Source organism: Glycine max, chromosome 6, assembly GCF_000004515.6.
Source record: "Glycine max cultivar Williams 82 chromosome 6, Glycine_max_v4.0, whole genome shotgun sequence".
NCBI classification, from domain to species: domain Eukaryota; kingdom Viridiplantae; phylum Streptophyta; class Magnoliopsida; order Fabales; family Fabaceae; genus Glycine; species Glycine max.
Genome location: NC_038242.2, coordinates 50,467,188 through 50,487,681, shown reverse-complemented (window position 1 = coordinate 50,487,681; position 20,494 = coordinate 50,467,188). Strand labels below are relative to the sequence as shown.

Below are 20,494 nucleotides of genomic sequence, written 5' to 3'. Positions count from 1 at the left end.
TACGACACTAATTTACATTTGTTTTAAAACATTTAGAAAAAAAAGACAAGTTATGCATTAATAGATTAAAGCAGTTTTACACATTCATCTAATCAAATAGTACTATATATGATAAATTTGATGACTTTTGCAATCACTAAATTAAAAGTCACACTAATAGTAACTTTTTTATTGGTTTATAGTATAAAAGGTTAAGAAAATAGTTTTATGCACTAGTAATTTTATATAGTCATTCAAGCACAAAGCAATATATATAAGTTGGTTGACTTTATAATAATTATCTTAAAAGTCATACTAGTGGAGTAGTGGTGATTTCAACTAATTAATAATATAAAACTATGTTGATTCTTGTGTCGATGTTAGAACCTTTTTGATAACCTTTTTGATAAGTAGTCTGAAAGTATTTTTTTAAGTGTTCAGCTCACCTAAATTTTGATGACTCTTAAGATTCAACTCATCTAAATTTTCTCATAAAAAATATAATTTAATATGATTTAAAATAAATTTTAACGGTTTAGTTTCACATATTGAAAAATTAATTTTAAGTCCATAATAAATTTTAAATTGAAAAATCTGTTGGTAGTTTAGTATTAAATAAAAAACATATACTAAATTTTAGTTCTTGAATTAATTTTAATTGAATTTATTAAATTAAAGATTTTGACTCAATCACATGTTAAACACTTTTAGTTTAACAAAAATGAACCATCAAATTGGTTCCAAGAATCCCATATAAAAAAATGTTTATTAGAATGAAGATAAAAAAAAATTGTCTTTTCAATATTTGACTCAAATTGAAACACATAAAACTCAACAGATTTTCGTCATCAACAATTTCATGTTGATTAAAGCAATTTTAAAGTGAAATTTGGTTAAAAACACGAAATCAAATCTCGAACTGATTTGATTTAAAAGTTTTGGTAAAAGTAATTTTAGCATAATATTATAATTAATTTCATTTTACTGTAATCAAACATAATTTTGTCAAAGAGAGCTCAACTCTCTCGATCCCAAAGACAATATTAGACCGATGAGAACTATTAATATACTCTTCTAAATATTTTTATTATTAATTGAAACTCATAAAAATTTATAAACCACCATCAAATGATCTTCTATCCAACTTCCGTCTTTGACCAATATTTCGAACTCAAATACTGTCTCACTCACTTAACCAATATTTTCCTCAGCCGTCCCTTTCAAAATGAAAGCTTTGTTAGTTCTCACTACTATTCCCTCCTCTTTCCACATTCCAACCAAACGGTCCAAACCTACCTCCTCCTCCTCATTCAAAACTATTATGTGATTTTAACTTAAACTCATATGCAAATTCAAAATTAATTTTTGAAAATTCGTTAACTTACTTCACATGCATATACAGCAAAAGGAAGGAATAGTGTATAATAGATCAAGGATACTTTTTTGGTGTAGAATAGTAAAACTAAGAATCGAACCTAAGTTCTGGTTTTTTTTATTTCAACTGCAATCCTAGACTGGCGCTAGATGGTTTGAATAATGAATTACATGTTGTGATAAGAAGATAGATATAGAAAAAAATACAAACACTTTCATATATCTCTTTTATCTATTTTTTATTTATTTATAATAATCAATTATTTATCTCTTTCTTCTTTTTACTTCTATGGAAGAATATAGACACCACACATATATAATATATTTATCCTTGGAGAAAATCACTACTCATATAAATTACCCAACCAACAAAATTTAAGACCTTAAGCACATGCAGTTCAAATTTATAAAACAACATTAATTAACTAGAAAGGTTTCACCGACCAAAAATGGAACAAGAAGACACAGTAGTGTTGTATCCAGCACCAGGCATAGGCCATATTGTTTCCATGGTTGAACTCGCCAAGCTTCTCCAAACACACAGTTATTCAATCATAATCCTCCTTTCCACCGGCTTCCTCGACCATCCCTCCGTCGACGCCTATGTCCACCGCATCTCCACCTCCCACCCTTACATCTCCTTCCACCGCCTCCCCCACATCGCCCCCACCACCACCACCACGGTTAGCTTCGCCGCAAAGGGCTTCAACTTCATCAAAAGAAACACCCCCAACGTCGCCACCACCCTCGCCAAAATCTCCAAATCCACCAGCACCACCATAAAAGCCTTCATAACCGACCTCTTTTGCTTCTCTGTCACGGAAACAACTTCCTCAATGGGAATCCCAGTTTACTACTTCTTCGCTTCTGGTGCTGCCGGTCTCGCAATCGTCTCGTACTTCCCGAAACTCCATGAAGAAACGAACGTGTCGTTTAAGGACATGGTCGGTGTGGAAGTGCGTGTGCCGGGTAACGCGCCGCTGAAGGCCGTGAACATGCCGCAACCCATGTTGGACAGGGACGACTCTGCGTACTGGGACATGCTGTATCTGGGCACGCACCTTGGTGAAGCGAGTGGGGTTGTGGTGAACACGTTTCCGGAGCTTGAGCCTCTGGCGGTTAACGCCGTAGCCGGTGGCGCATGCTTTGCAGACGCGAAAGAAGCACCTCCGGTTTTCTACATCGGTCCACTCATCGCTGAACCACAACTATCAGGTCTTGTCCTTTTCGTTGAATAATCAGTTTTCTAAGTTCTCTCCCTCATACCATTCAATAGTTATTAATAATGTATGAAGCACGATTAACCTGTACAATGTTCGACACGTGTCTGTGTCAATATTCAACACTAATATGATATTCATATTACATTTTATATTTTCAACATTACAAATATTCACGTATGTCCGATATTCCAAGCCCTCCAAAAGACAATCAAGTCTTAAACTTCACCACAAATTAACATCATGAAATTAATGATAATGAATCGCATTAATTAGGATAATAGCATCTCTTAAAAAGTATGATAGATCGATCGTAGGCACGTTACCATGCACGCACACTCCAATTGTCCAAGAGCTTTAGGCTCAAGAATCAACACATACTAGATGCAAGCCCAAATCAATGAACTAATAAAAGCTAAGAAGAAAAACAAAACACAGACAAATAATAGGATGACATACTCCTCATAAGGACAAGTCCAACCATTCAAATCAAACCATTTAGATTAATTTGATTTTTTTTTTTGGATTGAATCTGAATCAAATCAATTAAAATCCCACGATGATATGTAGAATCCATAAATTTCAAATTAAAATCAATCAGAACCAAACCATCTATATATCTATCATTGTTTGTTTTTATTGTTTTTTAATACTTAACTTACATACTATTACCACTTTTGAATCTTTTCATTGTGTTGCATTTTAGCTTACTTTTAGAATCAAGGTCTACGTTGAATAATTTTATTTATTTATTTTCTATTATTAATATATAGAGGAAGTTTTAAGATTTAATCAATCAATTAATCATGTGTTTCTTTTTTATATAATTTATGCAATTATTCAGTTGGTATAAGATAATTACATTTAAATATCTTGCTTACGTTATTTTATGATAATATTATTTGTCAAATTTAAGATAAAATTATGTTACTTTAAAAAATCAAAATTGTTTTTTATTCTAAATTTTTAGTCGGACATCTAATAATTTAAATCAAACCAATCCATTAATAATTGGATTTGTTTGGTGCGGAGAGAAAAAATTATAAATCCAAACCAATTTGAATTTTATTTTCTCGCAAATCTGAACCATATCAACCATGAACACACCCACACCAAGGCCAACAACTCCCAAAACCCTTTTGGGTAAGAGAGTAAGTCAAAAGAAATGAAGGTATAATTATTTTTTCTCTTTTCTTGTTGTTTGGGTTGAAAATGAAAGAAAACAAATATACTACTTATTTTGTAAAATTTCATTAAACAAAAATGAAATGTATTAAAAAAGAATAAAAATATAACTATGCTCTTAATAATGGGTTAAATCCGTCGACAAGTAAACCTTTTTAATTCACTAAAACGGGTTTAATTGGTTTGTAAATCAACCCTTCAACTTGAATAATTAGCAAAATCTAACGGGCAAAGAGTAAGTGGTTGCGTTGGCCTATTAAATTGTTGTTGTTGAATTTTTTACCGTGTTTGGTTAAATATTTTATTATTTACACCATTTTATGCTCTCTCTATATATATTAGGAATGTTATGCTGTTTTGTAATACATTTATTTAATTTGTAATGATAATTTTTAGAAAATATTTGTATCAGGGCAATTTAATAAGATAACATTTTTGGTAATTAATTGTAAAAACATATTCATCTTTTGATAGATTTATATTTTACTTATGAGAAAAATTATATACACTGTACAAAAATTTATACAATTATTCAATCATGTACAATAACTTTATGGACCAGAAAGTTTCGAGAAAATTTTCATTTTTTTATTTTCTTAAAATAATTTAAATGATAATTTATAATTAGACAACATAATAATACACAAACATCAAGCTCTTTATTTATTTACTATATTAATTTATAAGTTATCGATCTTTTATATTTGTTATTTTTTCTAAAAAAATTAAACAGTGAGTCAACTCAATTAGAAAACACGTTCTCATTCCATCCTGCATGAATACCTTCTAATTTTAAATATTTCATAGAAACTTTTCAATTCTTTTATCTCTCTTTTCTTATTAAACCTAAATTTTATTTTATTTTTTCTCCAAGGGAATATTTGATAGGGTGTATCCATCAAACATTTTCCAATATATAAACAAAAACAAGACCATTACCCAACCAAACAAAAATGGAACAAGAAGACACAGTAGTGTTGTATCCAGCCCCAGGCATAGGCCACATTGTATCCATGGTTGAGCTTGCTAAGCTTCTCCAATTACATGCTCATTCAATCACAATTCTTCTCACCACGGGTCTCCTTGACCACCCCTCTATCGACACCTACATACACCGAATCTCCATCTCTCACCCTTCCATCTTCTTCCACCGCCTCCCCCACACATCACTCTCCACCACCACCACCGTGAGCATGGCCGCCAAAGCCTTCAACTTCATCAACATAAACACCCCCAACGTAGCCACCACCCTCACCCAAATCACCAAATCCACCAATATCAAAGCCTTCATAATCGATCTCTTCTGCACCTCCGCAATGGAACCGGCTTCTTCATTGGGAATCCCCGTCTACTACTTCTTCACCTCCGGCGCCGCCGTTCTCTCGCTTTTCTCTTACTTTCCAAAACTCCACCAAGAGACCCACGTGTCGTTTAAGGATATGGTCGGGGTAGAACTGCGCGTGCCGGGCAACGCGCCGCTGAGGGCCGTGAACATGCCGGAGCCAATGTTGAAGAGGGACGACCCTGCTTACTGGGACATGCTGGAGTTCTGCACGCGCCTTCCGGAGGCGCGTGGGATCATCGTGAACTCGTTTGAAGAGCTGGAGCCTGTGGCGGTTGATGCCGTTGCGGACGGCGCGTGCTTTCCAGACGCGAAACGTGTGCCTGGTGTGTACTACATAGGACCACTCATCGCTGAACCCCAACAATCAGGTTTTGTCAATGATCTCGTTCTCGTCTTATGAATTAAATAATTTTGTTCTTCAAAAAGGTTCCTCTTTTTTCCATTCGATACAAAAAATTGTTCTGCATTGATGAATAGAATGGAACATTAATGGACCAAATTAATACACCGTTCTTATAGGATAAGCAGATGAGAAAGATAATTTTCTTTGTCGGTTTGCTCACTTAAGTTATAAGGATCAAGGAGTGTCATTGTTAACTTCTTTTTACTCCAAATATATTATTTGGTATATTTTAGTCCTTGATTTAATTACTTTTTGTTAGTACAATTTAATTTATAAATTAACCAAACTCGTTCCATATTAAGTGTATCTAAACAGTCCTTTGCAAATTTGGTTGATTGAATTCTTAGCTTTGTTTGTAACAAAAGCTTGGTTTCTGTAAAAATCAGATGTAACAACGGAGAGTAAACAATGTTTGTCATGGCTTGATCAACAACCAAGTAGAAGCGTGGTGTACCTGTGTTTTGGAAGCCGTGGATCGTTCTCAGTGTCACAACTGAGAGAAATAGCAAATGGGTTGGAGAAGAGTGGCCACAGTTTCTTATGGGTTGTGAAGAGGCCAACACAAGACGAAAAAACAAAGCAGATTCACGACACAACAACAACAACAACAACAATGGATTTCGATTTGAGTTCGGTGTTGCCAAGTGGGTTCATCGAGAGAACCAAGGACAGGGGCCTGGTGGTGAGCTCGTGGGCCCCACAAGTGGAGGTGCTGAGCCGCGGCTCGGTGGCTGCGTTCGTGAGTCACTGCGGGTGGAACTCGGTGCTGGAAGGGGTGGTTGCCGGGGTGCCAATGGTTGCATGGCCGCTGTACGCGGAGCAGCACGTGAACATGCACGTGATGGTGGGTGAGATGAAGGTGGCTGTTGCGGTGGAGCAAAGGGAAGAAGATGGGTTCGTGAGTGGGGAGGAAGTGGAGAAGAGAGTGAGGGAGGTGATGGAGTCAGAGGAGATTAGGGAGAGGAGTTTGAAGCTGAAAGAGATGGCTTTGGCTGCAGTTGGGGAATTTGGATCCTCTAAAACAGCACTTGCAAATTTGGTTCAATCATGGACTACTCATGTGTAACATTTTTTTTTATCATTAAAAATTGAAAGACCAAAAAAACAAAACAAAAGGCATGATATTTACAATAATTCACGCATATGTCTTGATATTCTGATATATCCTAGTGTTGTAAAACTGCTTTGTGTTCTCAAGTGGGTTTAAACTATGATTACTTGGATTGTAGTTTGTATGTTAGTGGCATTAATAATGTTGAAGTGGTTAATATCATCTTTCTAAATATGTATATCAAATTTGATATAATTTAGATATTCATTATTATATTATTTCTATTTATTTATGGATATTTACTTATATTTTAAATTATATGTTATCTGTTATAAAGTTAATTTACTTTATAAGAATTTTTTCAATTCAATGGGTTAGATTAATTGATTTTATGTTCTACATAAAAATTATCAAGTGGTATGAGTACATAAGTTTGATATTTTGCATAAGAAATTGTAAGTTATATATGAATTCCTAAAAAAATTACAGTTGTTCTTAGAAAATGCAGTTTTATGAGTAACTGTTGTTGAGATACAATTACTTAACAGAAAAAAGTAAGGTTAGAAACTCCCTTTAAAGTTATATATGAATTCCTAATAAAATTACAGTTTTTCTTAGAAAATGAAGTTTTATGAGACACTGTTAAGATAAAAAACATACAATTACTCAACAGAAAAAGGTTAGCAACTCCCTTTAAAGTTGTTTTTACGTCCTTGCTTGTTATGTCCCTTCTGTGAGGTAAGTTTTGCATTTGTTTTAAAAGGAAAGAAAATGGGGACTCCCAATTCCTCTTACTTCCTACTTAGTAATATCTACATGCTCTGATAGGTTCAATTTCTAAGTGCATTGTGGTTAGTAATTGATCTGTGGTCTTGCTTATTTTCTTTCATCAGTTTTGACAACTTCTTGTTTGTGGTAAATTTTGCATTTTTTTGAAAATGGAAAACAAAGTAGGATTAATTGTTGGTTGGAGACTCTAGCTAGCTAGCAATGGGTGCGTGGCTTTTCTGGCTATTTAAAAGGCATAAATAATTGACCAATCTACAACCTGAACTTTTGCCTTTCTTTTCCATGGTCTTAACTCTTTAGACTTTGTTTTGTCTTGTCAACTTTGGATAGATGGTGTTGATTGAATGTTGTTACAAATATTATTTTGCATTCAGACATGATGTAAGGATTGTTATAAGGGTGTAGGAGTAGGAAGTCTTAATACGGAAGGGGAATCAATGATGATGCACATTATATGAATAAGTGGGGTTCAAATCATGAACATTGTTTGGGAGGGATTAGGTGGACCACACCTCCACCTGGGTTAGGGGAATTCACATTCACATTTTTCATGGTTTGATATGCTCCTTGTTTGTTGTAGTTTGTGTGTGTGTTTAAATGGGTAGGAATTTTAGGATTAAAACTTTTTTTTGAGAATTTTAGGATGGAGATTGGAGAATGATAATTAACATAATTTTAGTGATATCATTTTTTTATTATAGTAAAATAAGTAAAATGAATATTTAAACGTACACTTTTCCTTTCTTTTCCTAAGGTGATGTAAAACAAAACAAAAAAAATGTGTAAATGTCAGACACACTCCTACCCACGACAACAGTCAATTGTTTCAAATTTCTTTTTCTATCAATTTTCTTTTCATAAAGGATGTAGGCCACTTAGGGGTCTTAAAAAGAAATAAACACACACAACCTATCAGTTATCATTGTTTAATTAATTTATAAAATTTTGCATGTATTGCTTAATACATAGTTTGCTTTCGTATTACTTTTTCCCCTTTCGGTGATCTAACAAAAAGTTGGACAGTTTTCGTATTTTTTTTTATTAATCATAGTTGTGGTTGAAACCTACATCAAAGTTGTTGCATAGCTAAAATTTGAAGTAGGCATTATACTCATTACCATAAACCAAATTATATAAGGGGTAAATAGTTATTTTCATTTTTGAACGTGTAGAGTGTTAATAAATTTATTCTTGAAAAATAAAAATTCAAATTTTAGTTCCTGAAAGTAAAAAAATACAATAAATTTATCCATCCATTAACTTTCGTCCATTACGGTATATTTAGGGGTGAATTTGTCAGCGCTGTATATTTAAAACCAAAAATGACTATTTATCCAAAATATAATTGAGTCTTCATCTTTTTTTCTTTTTTAATCGTTACAAGCATAATATTACAATACACACTTAAAAATAGGAAAACAAGCATAAATTAGAAAAAAAACATAATAATAAACATAATATTGATTAATAAGCATAGTCTGTATATTGCTCTGAAATTTTTAATGTGACAATATTTTACCCAAAATACGAGACTCAAACAAAAATGAACAACCATTAACTTAATCCTTACAACAAAATGATACTCAACTTGATTTTGTCACTACCTAATGTTGTCACATTAGAAATTTTAGAACAACAAATAGATTATGCTTATTAATCAATATTATTATTATGTTTGTTCCAAACTTACGCGTGTTTTCCTATATTTTTTAAGTGTTTATTGTAATGTTATACTTGCAACGATTAAAAGGGGGGGCAAGATGAAAATTAAATTATATTTTGGATAAATAACTATTTTCGGCCTTGAATGTGTAGAGTGCTTACAAATTCGTAGGCTCTTTCAGTAACGGACAAAAGTTACTAAATTGATGAATTTATCGTACTTTTTATTATTTTTGGTGATTAAAATTTGAATTTTCATCTTTGAGAACGAATTTGTCAACACATTACACATTCAATTACGAAAATGATTATTTACTGTTACATATACCGGACATCGATTCTCTTTAAATGGAAAAGTTAAACACTTTTATTGCCCTCAAAATTAATTATAGTCATTGCAGAATTTGAAAATAAATAAATTTAGCCAAACAATCTTACTGGTTACTTCTGTTCAACTTGGTTAAAATGCCTGCAAACAGGATTACAGTAGCAAACTAATTGTACGATTGTTAACCTTTGTGGACATTCGTTGGGTGAAAGTTAAATTTTGTTTGACAAAACTTGCCTTAGAAAAAGTTGTCGGTAGCAACCCAAGAAATGACAAAACATAGGGTAATTACGTTATTGATTGGCCCTCGTGATTTGGAATTGATTTTTAAATAAAAAAATATAGACAAATCTCAATTTAATATTCAAACATATAAAAGTTAGTACAAAAAAAAATATAAAAGTTAAGTATTCAGCCTATCAGCCAAACTTTATGTATGCCTAGGTACAACTAATCTAAAAAAATGATTCTGTCTACCAGTCAAACCATTAAGAGAATCCAAAACAAAAGTCTAATATATAGAGACTTCTTTCTCGCTCTTTAGACAAATGGGTATAATTTATCAAAGATAATGCAAAAACATAATTAAATTATATTACCAACTGACTTAATCAATGCTGAATCTAATAAAATATATTTTCTATAAAGAACAATTCTTAATTGAACACAATCTATCATAGCCACAAATTCTTAAATTGACCAATGCAATAAATGAGCAAAATAACATATACCTTTGACATGTGATGAAGAATGTCAAACATTACAATGAGTCTAATAATGAAAAGTCCGCCTATGTATGCCTTGGCATTACATATATGTATAAATCTATATATGTATGTTATCAGATGTAAACATTAGTTTTTTCTTTAAAGAATCAGGGAATAAAATTTTACATATGAGGTCCAAGAGGCATGCGACTCATCATTTCTTGGTACACTGATGAGCCATTTGACAGGTTAAGGCCACCATGTTCAGGAATAGCCTCCACATTTGGCTCTCCCTTTGGCAACATGAAACCCAAATCATTTGCAGCGCATTGTTGTTGTTGATGTTGCTGTTGCTGTTGATGTTGTTGCTGCTGCTGTTGATGTTGCTGCTGCTGTTGATGTTGTTGTCGCTGTTGATGTTGTTGTTGCGCTGCCAAGAACGGATGAACAGGCATGACAGGAAGCTTTGCTTGCGCGTGGCCTAACCCTGACATCACCAGATTTGATAGCATGGATTGGTTCATACCAAAGGAGAAGCCATGGGATGGTCCTAGTTGCTGCCTCCCGGGTAGGTTGAATGAGCCAAGAGAAGGCCTCTCAAGCCTTCCAATGCCATTGTGAACTTGAGATGGTTCGGGTCTATGAACATGAGTCTGAAGAGAAGCTTGGCCAGGAACGGCATTGGAAGCATTAGCGTTGACGTGACTGCTGGCACGAGCAGCAGGAACATCATGGTTATGTTTTCCCTCGTATGTTGTGATTACAGATTTAAGGTCATGTGATGCTCTCTCCACATGCTTCCTGACCGTGCACCCTGCATTCGTGCACTTGTAGTAACTCCTGCAGCAAAAAAGCTACATTCAGCTTTGTAACATAAATGAAATGATGCATTGTTTGTATTAACGTATGTGCATGCACAGATAAGATCAGAGGAGAATGACAACCTTGGGTTGGGATTTCCTTTGACAACTTTTTGCCCATATTTCCGCCACCGATAACCATCATCGAGGATATCTACTTCGCTGGTAGTCTGTACAACAACTCTAGGCTCGCGAATGGCTCTAGTAGCTCCACTCAACTCTGCATATGATTCCAGTTTCCTGATAAAATAGATCATTGATTTCAAATTTTCAATATGTTACACTGATAAATATTAGTTTAGAAAAATTAAAAATTAAAGACAAGTACCTTCTCTTAGACTCAGATTCATCTCCTTCCCCATCATAACCTAATGATACACTACCATGAGTGACTTGATCGTCTTCTTCATTAGAAAAAGTAGATGAGGCATCCACCGCCTCTCCTGAATCTAAGTGAGTACCATTTTGAGCCTGCAAATTGGGGGACTGGTTGCAGTATTCAGGGCCAACAGATGCTGATGATGTGGCTTCAATGTTTTCATGCTTCCAATTAGCAGCTCCAGCTATATTTCCCTTTTGTACATTAGCCCAGCCCAAGTCACCATCACCACCATTGTGTGGTTCAACGTGTTCAGGGTTGTCCACTTGCATGTCAGTATGAAGGTTAACCGAACCTATACTTGACCGGCGATTTGGAGGAGGTTTTGCATGGTCGTGCGTTCCCTTGTAGATGATCTCAGTTATGTGGCCCTCATGAGATCGTTCTACTTTCTTCTTAACCTGACAGTTCGGATGAGTACACTTGTAGTAACTCCGTGGGTACTCGCTGCCCTTCACTTGCTTTTGGCCATATTTTCTCCAGTTATATCCATCTTCAGATGGTGCACCAACACCACCAGCCATTGAATCTCCATTGACTCTTTGATCTCCTTCTTCATCTGCTTGCTCTTCAACTGGTGTAGAATGTTCAATGCCACTGCCAACAGCATGAAAAGCCCTTTGATTGGCTGAGAACATTTTAATTCCATTATCTTTTTGAGGAGGCGATTCAACAAAGTCTTCCTGAAGATGAAGGCCACTTTTGTTCTCAGTTTGAGCTTTGACAGCATCAACACTTTGACATTGAAAAGAATTTTCAGACTGAGCCGAAACCTCAACACCAGGAAGGGATTGTTGAGGAAGTGTAGTTGGATTTATCTGCAAACAAAGGACCAACCAAATGACCAAAATGAAGAAATTAATGAACATATTATTATTGCCAAGACATCGTTGTCAAGTGTCAAATCAACTCACTACAGATCCCATATCAGAAGATATCTAACTTGAATTATTATCTATAATTGAATAACACCCGATGAATGTGTGGACAAATGGCATGTCATGTTGGATCGGAAGAGTAATTTGTCAATATATAAATAAATTTCCAGTAGTAAAAAAGATTATTAGAATGTGCTTACTTTTCTTCCAGCACCATGATAAAAAGAGGAGCCTGAATCTGTTGCAGGCTTGAAAGCAAAGGATGATGTGTAGATATCATCAAAGCCATTGTGTTTACATTTTTCTGGAGCATCAGATGATAATTCTGAGTGCCGCATGTTGCCATTAACCATGAACAGGAACTTTCCGGTTGTTGGAGATGGCTGTGCCTGAAATTAGACAGATTCATAGCTCAATAGGAGGCGGAACAATGTCAACAGAACCAGGTATCAGTTTCCTACAACAACAGATGGACCACTAATACTATTGGTGCCTCTAAAAGGGAAAGTGATAACTTAGGACTGTAAAAACTACATTTGACACCATGTGTTAAAGGCATAAAAAGTGCCTCATTGCATGGCATGCAGAGCAGCAAGAATCTAAGTGGTTTACAGTTTCCAAGATAGATAATGTGAGTAGCACTGCATGATGAAAATCAAATCAAATTTTAAGCACAGTTGCATACCATTACCAAGACAACAGGGTCCTACCAGGTCTTTCAAAGTTAAAGTACAAACATACAATTTACATATAATAATTATATACTCTATGTCTGAGTGCACCACTTACTGTTACAAAAAGTATATCGAAAAGAAAAAGTCACAACAAGACATGACATTTTTTTAACCTGTTCTAGAGGATGCTTCAAAACTATGATGTCAGAAAAGAGCTATCATATTAACCAAACAGCATGCCCCTGATGAAATTTGAGGAGCTTAAGAAAAGACAGAAAAGAAACATAAGAAAGAAAGTGCAAGCATGAAAATTCCAGAAGTGAATCAAACAAGGTCATAGGAAAACTTTAGATCACCTAATATAACGCTTATTCAAATTGAAAAAATAACCCGTACGAATCCTCATATGTGCAAACTCCAAACTACAGCATTAACATTACATAAATGAATTAAATACGCAGCCGTGGACTCCAGGAGCAATAATGGTTTGTGCTTTGTACTGTAGTATGCTTACAGCCACCTCTAGGATCTATTTCCTTTTTTTTCCCCCCCCCCCCCCCCCCCCCCCCCAATTCTTGATTTTTAAGAGAGTAAATAACAAATTCGATAAACAAATAAACAAGCCACAGCAATAAACCAGGGCTCACCAGTGAATTTGCAAGGAACACTGGAGAATCTAAAAGTGTAGTAGGACTGAGACCAGGTGGGATGGTCAAGTAAGGAGACTGAATGTCGGAATTAAGTGAAAGGTCAGTAGATCTAATGCTTTCTGTATTCAACCTCGGAGCATTAAACCCAGCTCTAGCAGCCATTCTTTCAACAAGACCACCCCGAGAGCTCGGCTTCTGCTCGGTCTGAAAACTCACGTCAGTCAATTGGGCTCCAGAATCACCATCCTGTGCCCTATCTTTCATGTTTTCTTTCCTCATCTCACTAGGCTCGCGATGTCCCGAAAAGGGATCCCCAGTTCTACCACTTCCAGAATGTTCTGAGATTGATCTTGTCACACTATCTTCTTCTAACATTCTGGAAAAAAAGGTCCTTGGACTTGGGCTAGCAAGACCCCAATCACCAGTAAGGGCAACATTATCATCAATCCCAGCCATTCAGACCTCACCTTAGGAACACCTAACCTGCATAAAAAAAAAAAAAAAATTCTGAAAAATAAGGCCAAAAAACACAGAAACCTCACCTTCAGCACCAGAAACACAAAATGACAACCACTCAAAAGATAAGAGAAGAAAAGGAAAAAGTAAATGATTCTGTTTTACAAACAGATATGGAAATTGCTTAATCTGCTGACAAAATAAAAGACAACCCTGCCAACATGAATCATCATAGGACAAATGCTTTTAACAATAAAAATTTCCAAAAAATTCATAACCCCCTTCCCACTTTGCTCATTCACCATTTGACAAAGTCTCAAAATCAAAATCATCATTAAAAAAAGATCCTATTTTTTTTTTCTCTTAGTCCCTTCCAACAAGAAATAATAAAAAAACCAAAAATGGGACAAAAAGGAAACAAAAACCGAACACAAAAAACACGACCGGATTCATGAAAAGCAACGAACAACATTGTTTCAAAATCGTTTAAATCACCAAACAAACAAGGTAAAAAGCACAAAAACAAATGAGAAAATAAAAGAACAAAACCAGAGAGAGAGAAAACACAAAAACAGACAAAAACGAGAGAGAATGATGAATGAGTTTTACCTAGAGAACGATGGATTGCTGAGAAGATTGAAAGAGAGCACTGAAATCACCACAACAACAACGGTTGAACCAGAGAAACGGATCCAAAGAAACCCGAACCCGACCCAACCAGTTATTTGGAATTTGATCCAACTTTGTTATCTTACCATGTTGATGTTGTTGTTGTTGTCTGTCTCAGGCTGTGTTGTGTGTTTTGAAATAATTGTCCCAAAATATACAAAAAATGAAATGATTGTGTTGTTGAAGGAGTAAAAGGAGGAAGAAGAACAAGAGGAGCAAGGAGAATAGTTACAAAAAGAGAACCCAATTTTTTTATTATATAAATAAATGAATGATTTTTTTAAATTATTATTTAATTATGGCATTGTTGTTAAAATTTGAAAAATAATAAATATTTATTACCACTCTTGTTAAAGCAAAAGGGGAGGAAGGACTTTGTGGGGAAGGTGGGAAGAGAAAAAAGAGAGATGATTGAGAAATGGTGGTGGACCTTCAAAATCAATCAAAGGAATCTTTCACACACAGACATATCCTATCTTTAATTCTCTTTTCAGACACTTATTCATTCCGTTTCCAATGTTTTTTTTATTTTTATTTTGTAATTTGATTGTAATCTATAATGACACTCGCAAATTCTTGTTTTGTTTTCTTTTAGGAGCTATGTTGCAATAATAGAATAGAGTATGTTTCTTTTTTTAATTAAATAATAAATTATACATTACATATATATACTAATATCTAATAGTGTAATGATTTGTTCCATTCTTATTTAATTACAAACCATTATAATCATTTTTTATAATGAGAAAGTTTAGGTGAGTTAGGTTTTAAAATATCATCAGGATATCTTTCAAAGTTTAACGAGTAAAATATTTATATATTATTCATCAACAAAGTTTTCATATTAACAATAAAAATTGAATTATATCCTTTTGAGATATGAATTAATTTTTTACCAATTTAACTAATCTTTATTGGTTTTTATTATAATCATCTTAAGGTTATATAAAAGATGAGAGTATATAAGATTGGTTTATGAGGAGAGAAATGAAAGGACAAGTTATAAGTTCAAATTCTCCAGTTAATAAAAAACCAATAATACTAACGTTTAATATTTGCTCATAAAAAAATGATTCCTGTTCAATTCTAGATTTAAAATGGTGCTTATTTGTAGTGTTTGTTTCCACTCCAGTTTTAGGGTTTGGGTTGGCACCAATTTTTGTCACTTTCACTACAACCATAACAGCTGGCCTTTGTAGTTATTTGTTTTGGGAAATGAGTTACCGCGTTGTTGGATAGGGAAGATCTTGGTTCTTAGAGGAGTTAATTAACACTGGCATAGTATTATTTATTTAACTAATCACCCTTTTAGTGTGGTTAAATTTACGTGGCATAACCTCTTTGAGTCTTTTCCCTGTAACAAAAGTTAAAATTACGGTGAAATGTCACTTTTTTTTTTCCAATCATTTTGCTTAAGAATGTTATAATGCGGTGCAATATTAACGTTAGTGTTGATGTCATGTAAGGATTTTCAATTCTTCATTAGTTTAGAATGAAAACAAAAAATACTACTAGTATTCAAAATAAAATTTAGTAAAAGTGAAAACAATTACTATAAAAGTGTACTTGTTAAACTAATTATTGGTTGTTGGGTGAGAAAAAATAGGGATAAAGCAGAAGGTGCCTAGTTGCCAAACACTTGGAATCATGAAATGTAAGTGCAGCTTGTAACCAACCACCTATGGCTATTCTTTCTCCTTTAACATCTAATTCACATCCCATACAGCTCGTAGTATCAGTTGGTTTTGCATTTTGTGGTTGTCCACCACTTCATAATTTCACTAACAATGACCAAGTTCTTCGATAAAAAGTAATTATCAATCAAATCAATTAATATTTTGTAATAATAATATGATAAAAAAATATAATGAAAAAAATAGAAAATCAGTGGAATTATCAAAATAATTGTAATAATTGAAAAAAATAGAAAATTAGTGTATAATTTTAAATTTATTGTTCAAATTCAAAAGCAAAACTAGTATAAGAAAGTCTAAAGCTATAATCAATTTAGCTATTAAAAGATTAAAAAAATTATATTGGATATATTTTTTTTATACAAACCTCATCATTTCTTATTGTTTTTTTTTCACTAACTCTTATAATTTTAATTGTATTTTTAAAAATTCACAATATCCTTTTAAATCTTGTAAATTTATAAAATCTTCTTAAATTTTTTAAATTTATATGATATAAATCCATTAAAATTTAATATATCCTAAAAATATTATAAAAAAATATGATAAATCATAACATTCTCACGTAATCTTTTAAAATTTACAAAAAAAATTTTATACTAAAATAATCTTTTAAAATTTTAACTCAATATAACTCACTAAACTTTTTTCCTTATATGAACATGTGTTGTCCTTGAGATTGAAAGCAAAATTTGCCCGGTTTGTTTGAAGGATATAAAATTAATTCTTGCATTTTTTTTTTATAATAAGGAGAAGAGCACTCAACTTTACTAAATTTTATTTTTTTAAGTAAATACTTTAAATTTTTATTCTGTTTCCATTGATATTCAAACTTTACCTTAAACAAATATGTTGAACTTTAATTCCAAAAAACTATTAATCCTTAAATTCTATCTTTTATAACAAATAGTTCTATCTATCAAGTTAAAGTTAAATGACTAACAAATAGAAATCCTAATAACAGTTTATTTATCTTAAATATCGATTATTCACTTTTTTTCTTATCATTCATTTCCAAACATTAAAATATAATGAAAATAAGAATTTAGAAAGAAAAAAATATTTATCTTATACTACTATTCTAACAATAATATGTAAAATGTTTAAAGATAGTTTAATCAAAATCAATGTTAACATACTCTAAAAGAGGATAGAGAACTTACCTCTTCCGCCAAGTGAGCATTAAAATTAGTGGGAGAAAAATCCCAGTCATTTGATTGATCAGCCAAGACCTCATACCAATTGCCAAGTTCTGGACAAAAAAACAATATTGAACAAGAGTACCTTCCAGTGGATATAGAATTTAAATGTTTAAAGTAGTTGGCGGATAAAAAGATTTTTTTTATAAATGCACCCGGATCTTATAAAAAATCCAACATAAATTCTTTTCATTTATATAAATACAAGAAGATTTTTTTACCACTGTGAGCTCTTTGAATTAGATGATAAAAAGAATTTAAAGTACTTATTATCATAAATTGCTAAACCTATAAAAAAAAAATCATAAGTTGCTAAACAGTATGAAAATCGTCTACGTACGCAATTCTAATGAATTTGTACGAAAAATAAAACTTTGATCCCGTCCCTTCTTAAATGATCATGCGAGTTTGTCATTGGTTAATTATGAATTTGTATTTTTCTTATTAATTTGGTACCGACTAATATCACTGTTTTTTTTTTATTTATGTGAGAAAAAAAGAAATATACTAAATATAGCTTACTATTACTGATTCATGACAATAAACATGAAGCTTTTACATTCTTAGAAATTGATGCATGCCCCTCCAATTTTTTTTAAGACATACTTTGGAGTTTAGTCCAATTTTGGTTTTTCATAAAAAAAAAAGAAAAAACTAAGTTATTGGATCAAATATTTTTTTCCCTTCAAAATTAATCTAGTACAATCCATAAATATCCCTGATATAATACTAGTATAATTCTCAAAATTATATTGAACATCATATTGACTTAGTGACTATAGTATTCCTCTTTGAGTAAAGAGGTGGTGGTTTGAGCCCCACCTCTAACTAGATATGTTAAATTATTGTAAATGAGAAAAAAATTTAAGGATTTAATCGGTGTAATTGAACCATGAAAGACCAAAACTACACTATGGGGTTAAAAGTGTGACAAAGTCAATATTATTCAATTAAATAAGTAGACTTATTTATAATTTGGAATAATATGTATTTTTGACATTTTTATACTTAAACTTATAACAATATATATACCTTGCTAAGGATATTCCACTCCAAAGAGTGAGAAAATATGGTTTAATTGATTTTATGTATGTCTCAAAAGTGATTGATTTTGAAGAAGAAAAATTATTCGATAACACTCAAATGTTATGATGCATATCATATCTCAATGAAAACACTAGTCTCCTTAGGCTTCTCATTACACATAGTGAGTCCATTCTTGCCTCTCATAAGTTAGCTCACTCCCTACCAAGATACTACATGAGCTCATTCTTTCAAACTAATAGGCTAGATCACCTGTCATAATGCTATCTCATTGCAACACATAACTCATACCAATCACCATTATGCCTCTTATAGCATGATATCACATGTTCATAGCCAACGGAATAACATTCTAAAGCATAATCCATCCACACACATCGTGTTGAATTCAACTAAGCCTTATTCAAGTCAATCCATCTTAATACTATACCCCTTACTCATCTCAACAACTATCCACTTTGTATTATGGATAATATGATATTTCTTAAGTTTTGGATGTTATCTCACTCATTTTTTATTACGCGTCTATGACTTTTGCAGAGTGTAAATGCAATATTTAGAGTTATACTAATCCTATCATGTTGATTCTTATCTTGTTGTAAATCTAAGACAATTATCTACAATTTCTATGGTGATCTCAAAAGCTAGTTTAATCGTTTACTATGTCTAAAAGTCTCATTTAAACTAATGGTCCAATGTAAGTCTAGACCCTAGCAAAATAAAAACATAAAAATTATTGTAGGTGTTTCACGGGTAAATTGCAATAGGGAATTCATGGGCTAGCAATGATCTTTTGCATTTTGGGAGCGCTACATATGGTTCATGGGAAGTAGAGAATTCACGGGTTGGTCATGATTTTTGTTATCATGTCTGAAAGTGTTTCACGTGCAATGGGGAATTCATGGGTTGGTCATGAACTTCGCTACCTTGTTACTCTAAGTCATGTTTGCATTTTTTTTTTTTGCTTAATTCCTTCCTTAAGGGTCCCTAACATTCCATAATTCTCTAAGCTTGTAGGATTGAAGTCTAACCCATTACAAACCACAAAATACACATGAAGCACAAATTAAATGCATAGAAACATCAAATCGTAGAAATCAATTCTAAGAACATCAAGAAGGGGCAAATTACCAAACATAACCCAACCTATCAATTCATGACAACAAGAAAAAAGGACTTGGGATGTTCAACGTCTCAATCATGTAGTTCAGTACATTCAACAGCTTCGGCCTCCCTTAAGCTCTAATCCTAAAGATTATGTGGAAGATGTCTCTTTCTCAACTAAGGAAGCTTATACAAAAATTATTTACTGTGTCATTTACCCCAACTTCTCAGAACTTGTTCTTCAAAGGAGATTTAATGGAATGGTTACGTTTCAACTTAAAGCGCTCTGCTAAACTTGATGGGACTTTTTGGTATCAATGGCTCTTGACAGAATCTAGTGGAGGAGAAATATGTTTGTTTGTTTTCCAAGACAAATGGATTCCCGAATTTGGAGTGGTACTGCTTCAATTGTTGAAAGCACCGCTTGCTGATATGGCAAGAAGCTCAGCTGATCATTGAATCTGAGTTATGGTCCTTGCCCTTTGGAATGATGATGTTGTAGGATGCATAATGTCCAATGCATCTTGTCAATGGTGGTTCTGTGAACTAACAGAACAATGGCCCAAAACCCGTACAACCCAATAGCTCTCATTCTTGTAAATATCTCTTTATGTAAACATTTTTCTGTTATGATCCTAGAGTAGATTCTAGAATAGTATGAGGTGTAATTTGTTAGGCAAAAAGGACATTCTTTAGCCTTATTCCTTTAGGGTAATACATGTATATAAAATTGTATCTTTTTGCTAAAATCAATATATATAATTCATTCTCAAACCATTACCTCAATGTCCTGAATATCTTCTCTCTTGTCTTTATTCGTTTTATGGTATCAGAGCTCCTTCCT

The 20,494-nt window shown here is 33.1% G+C and overlaps 3 protein-coding genes across 4 annotated transcripts; 2 read left to right on the top strand and 1 right to left on the bottom strand.

The window, feature by feature from the left end:
• The first annotated feature begins 1,674 nt into the window (after positions 1–1,674).
• On the top strand, positions 1,675–4,762 carry LOC121175092 (UDP-glycosyltransferase 88F5). The gene is made up of 2 exons (XM_041016782.1): positions 1,675–2,568; positions 4,633–4,762. Exons 1-2 carry the CDS (start codon positions 1,803–1,805, stop codon positions 4,641–4,643), a joined length of 777 nt encoding a protein of 258 aa, XP_040872716.1. The 5' UTR covers positions 1,675–1,802; the 3' UTR covers positions 4,644–4,762.
• On the top strand, positions 4,607–6,802 carry IF7GT6 (isoflavone 7-O-glucosyltransferase UGT6). Its single transcript, NM_001367072.1, has 2 exons — positions 4,607–5,471; positions 5,893–6,802. The coding sequence occupies exons 1-2, from the start codon at positions 4,712–4,714 to the stop codon at positions 6,570–6,572; spliced, it is 1,440 nt and encodes a 479-aa protein (NP_001354001.1). The 5' UTR covers positions 4,607–4,711; the 3' UTR covers positions 6,573–6,802.
• Positions 6,803–10,048: 3,246 nt separating this feature from the next.
• On the bottom strand, positions 10,049–14,999 carry WRKY59 (WRKY transcription factor 59). Of its 2 annotated transcripts, none has more exons than XM_014776882.3 (6): positions 14,550–14,999; positions 13,482–13,962; positions 12,361–12,549; positions 11,232–12,100; positions 10,988–11,143; positions 10,049–10,883 (listed from the first exon to the last, which is right to left on the bottom strand). In XM_014776882.3, exons 2-6 carry the CDS (start codon positions 13,938–13,940, stop codon positions 10,226–10,228), a joined length of 2,331 nt encoding a protein of 776 aa, XP_014632368.1. In that variant the 5' UTR covers positions 13,941–13,962; positions 14,550–14,999; the 3' UTR covers positions 10,049–10,225. The 2 variants fall into 2 exon arrangements, with proteins under 2 accessions (XP_014632368.1, XP_003526383.1); XM_003526335.5 differs by having other exon boundaries at positions 13,482–13,967; positions 14,550–14,994.
• Between the last annotated feature and the right edge of the window lie 5,495 nt (positions 15,000–20,494).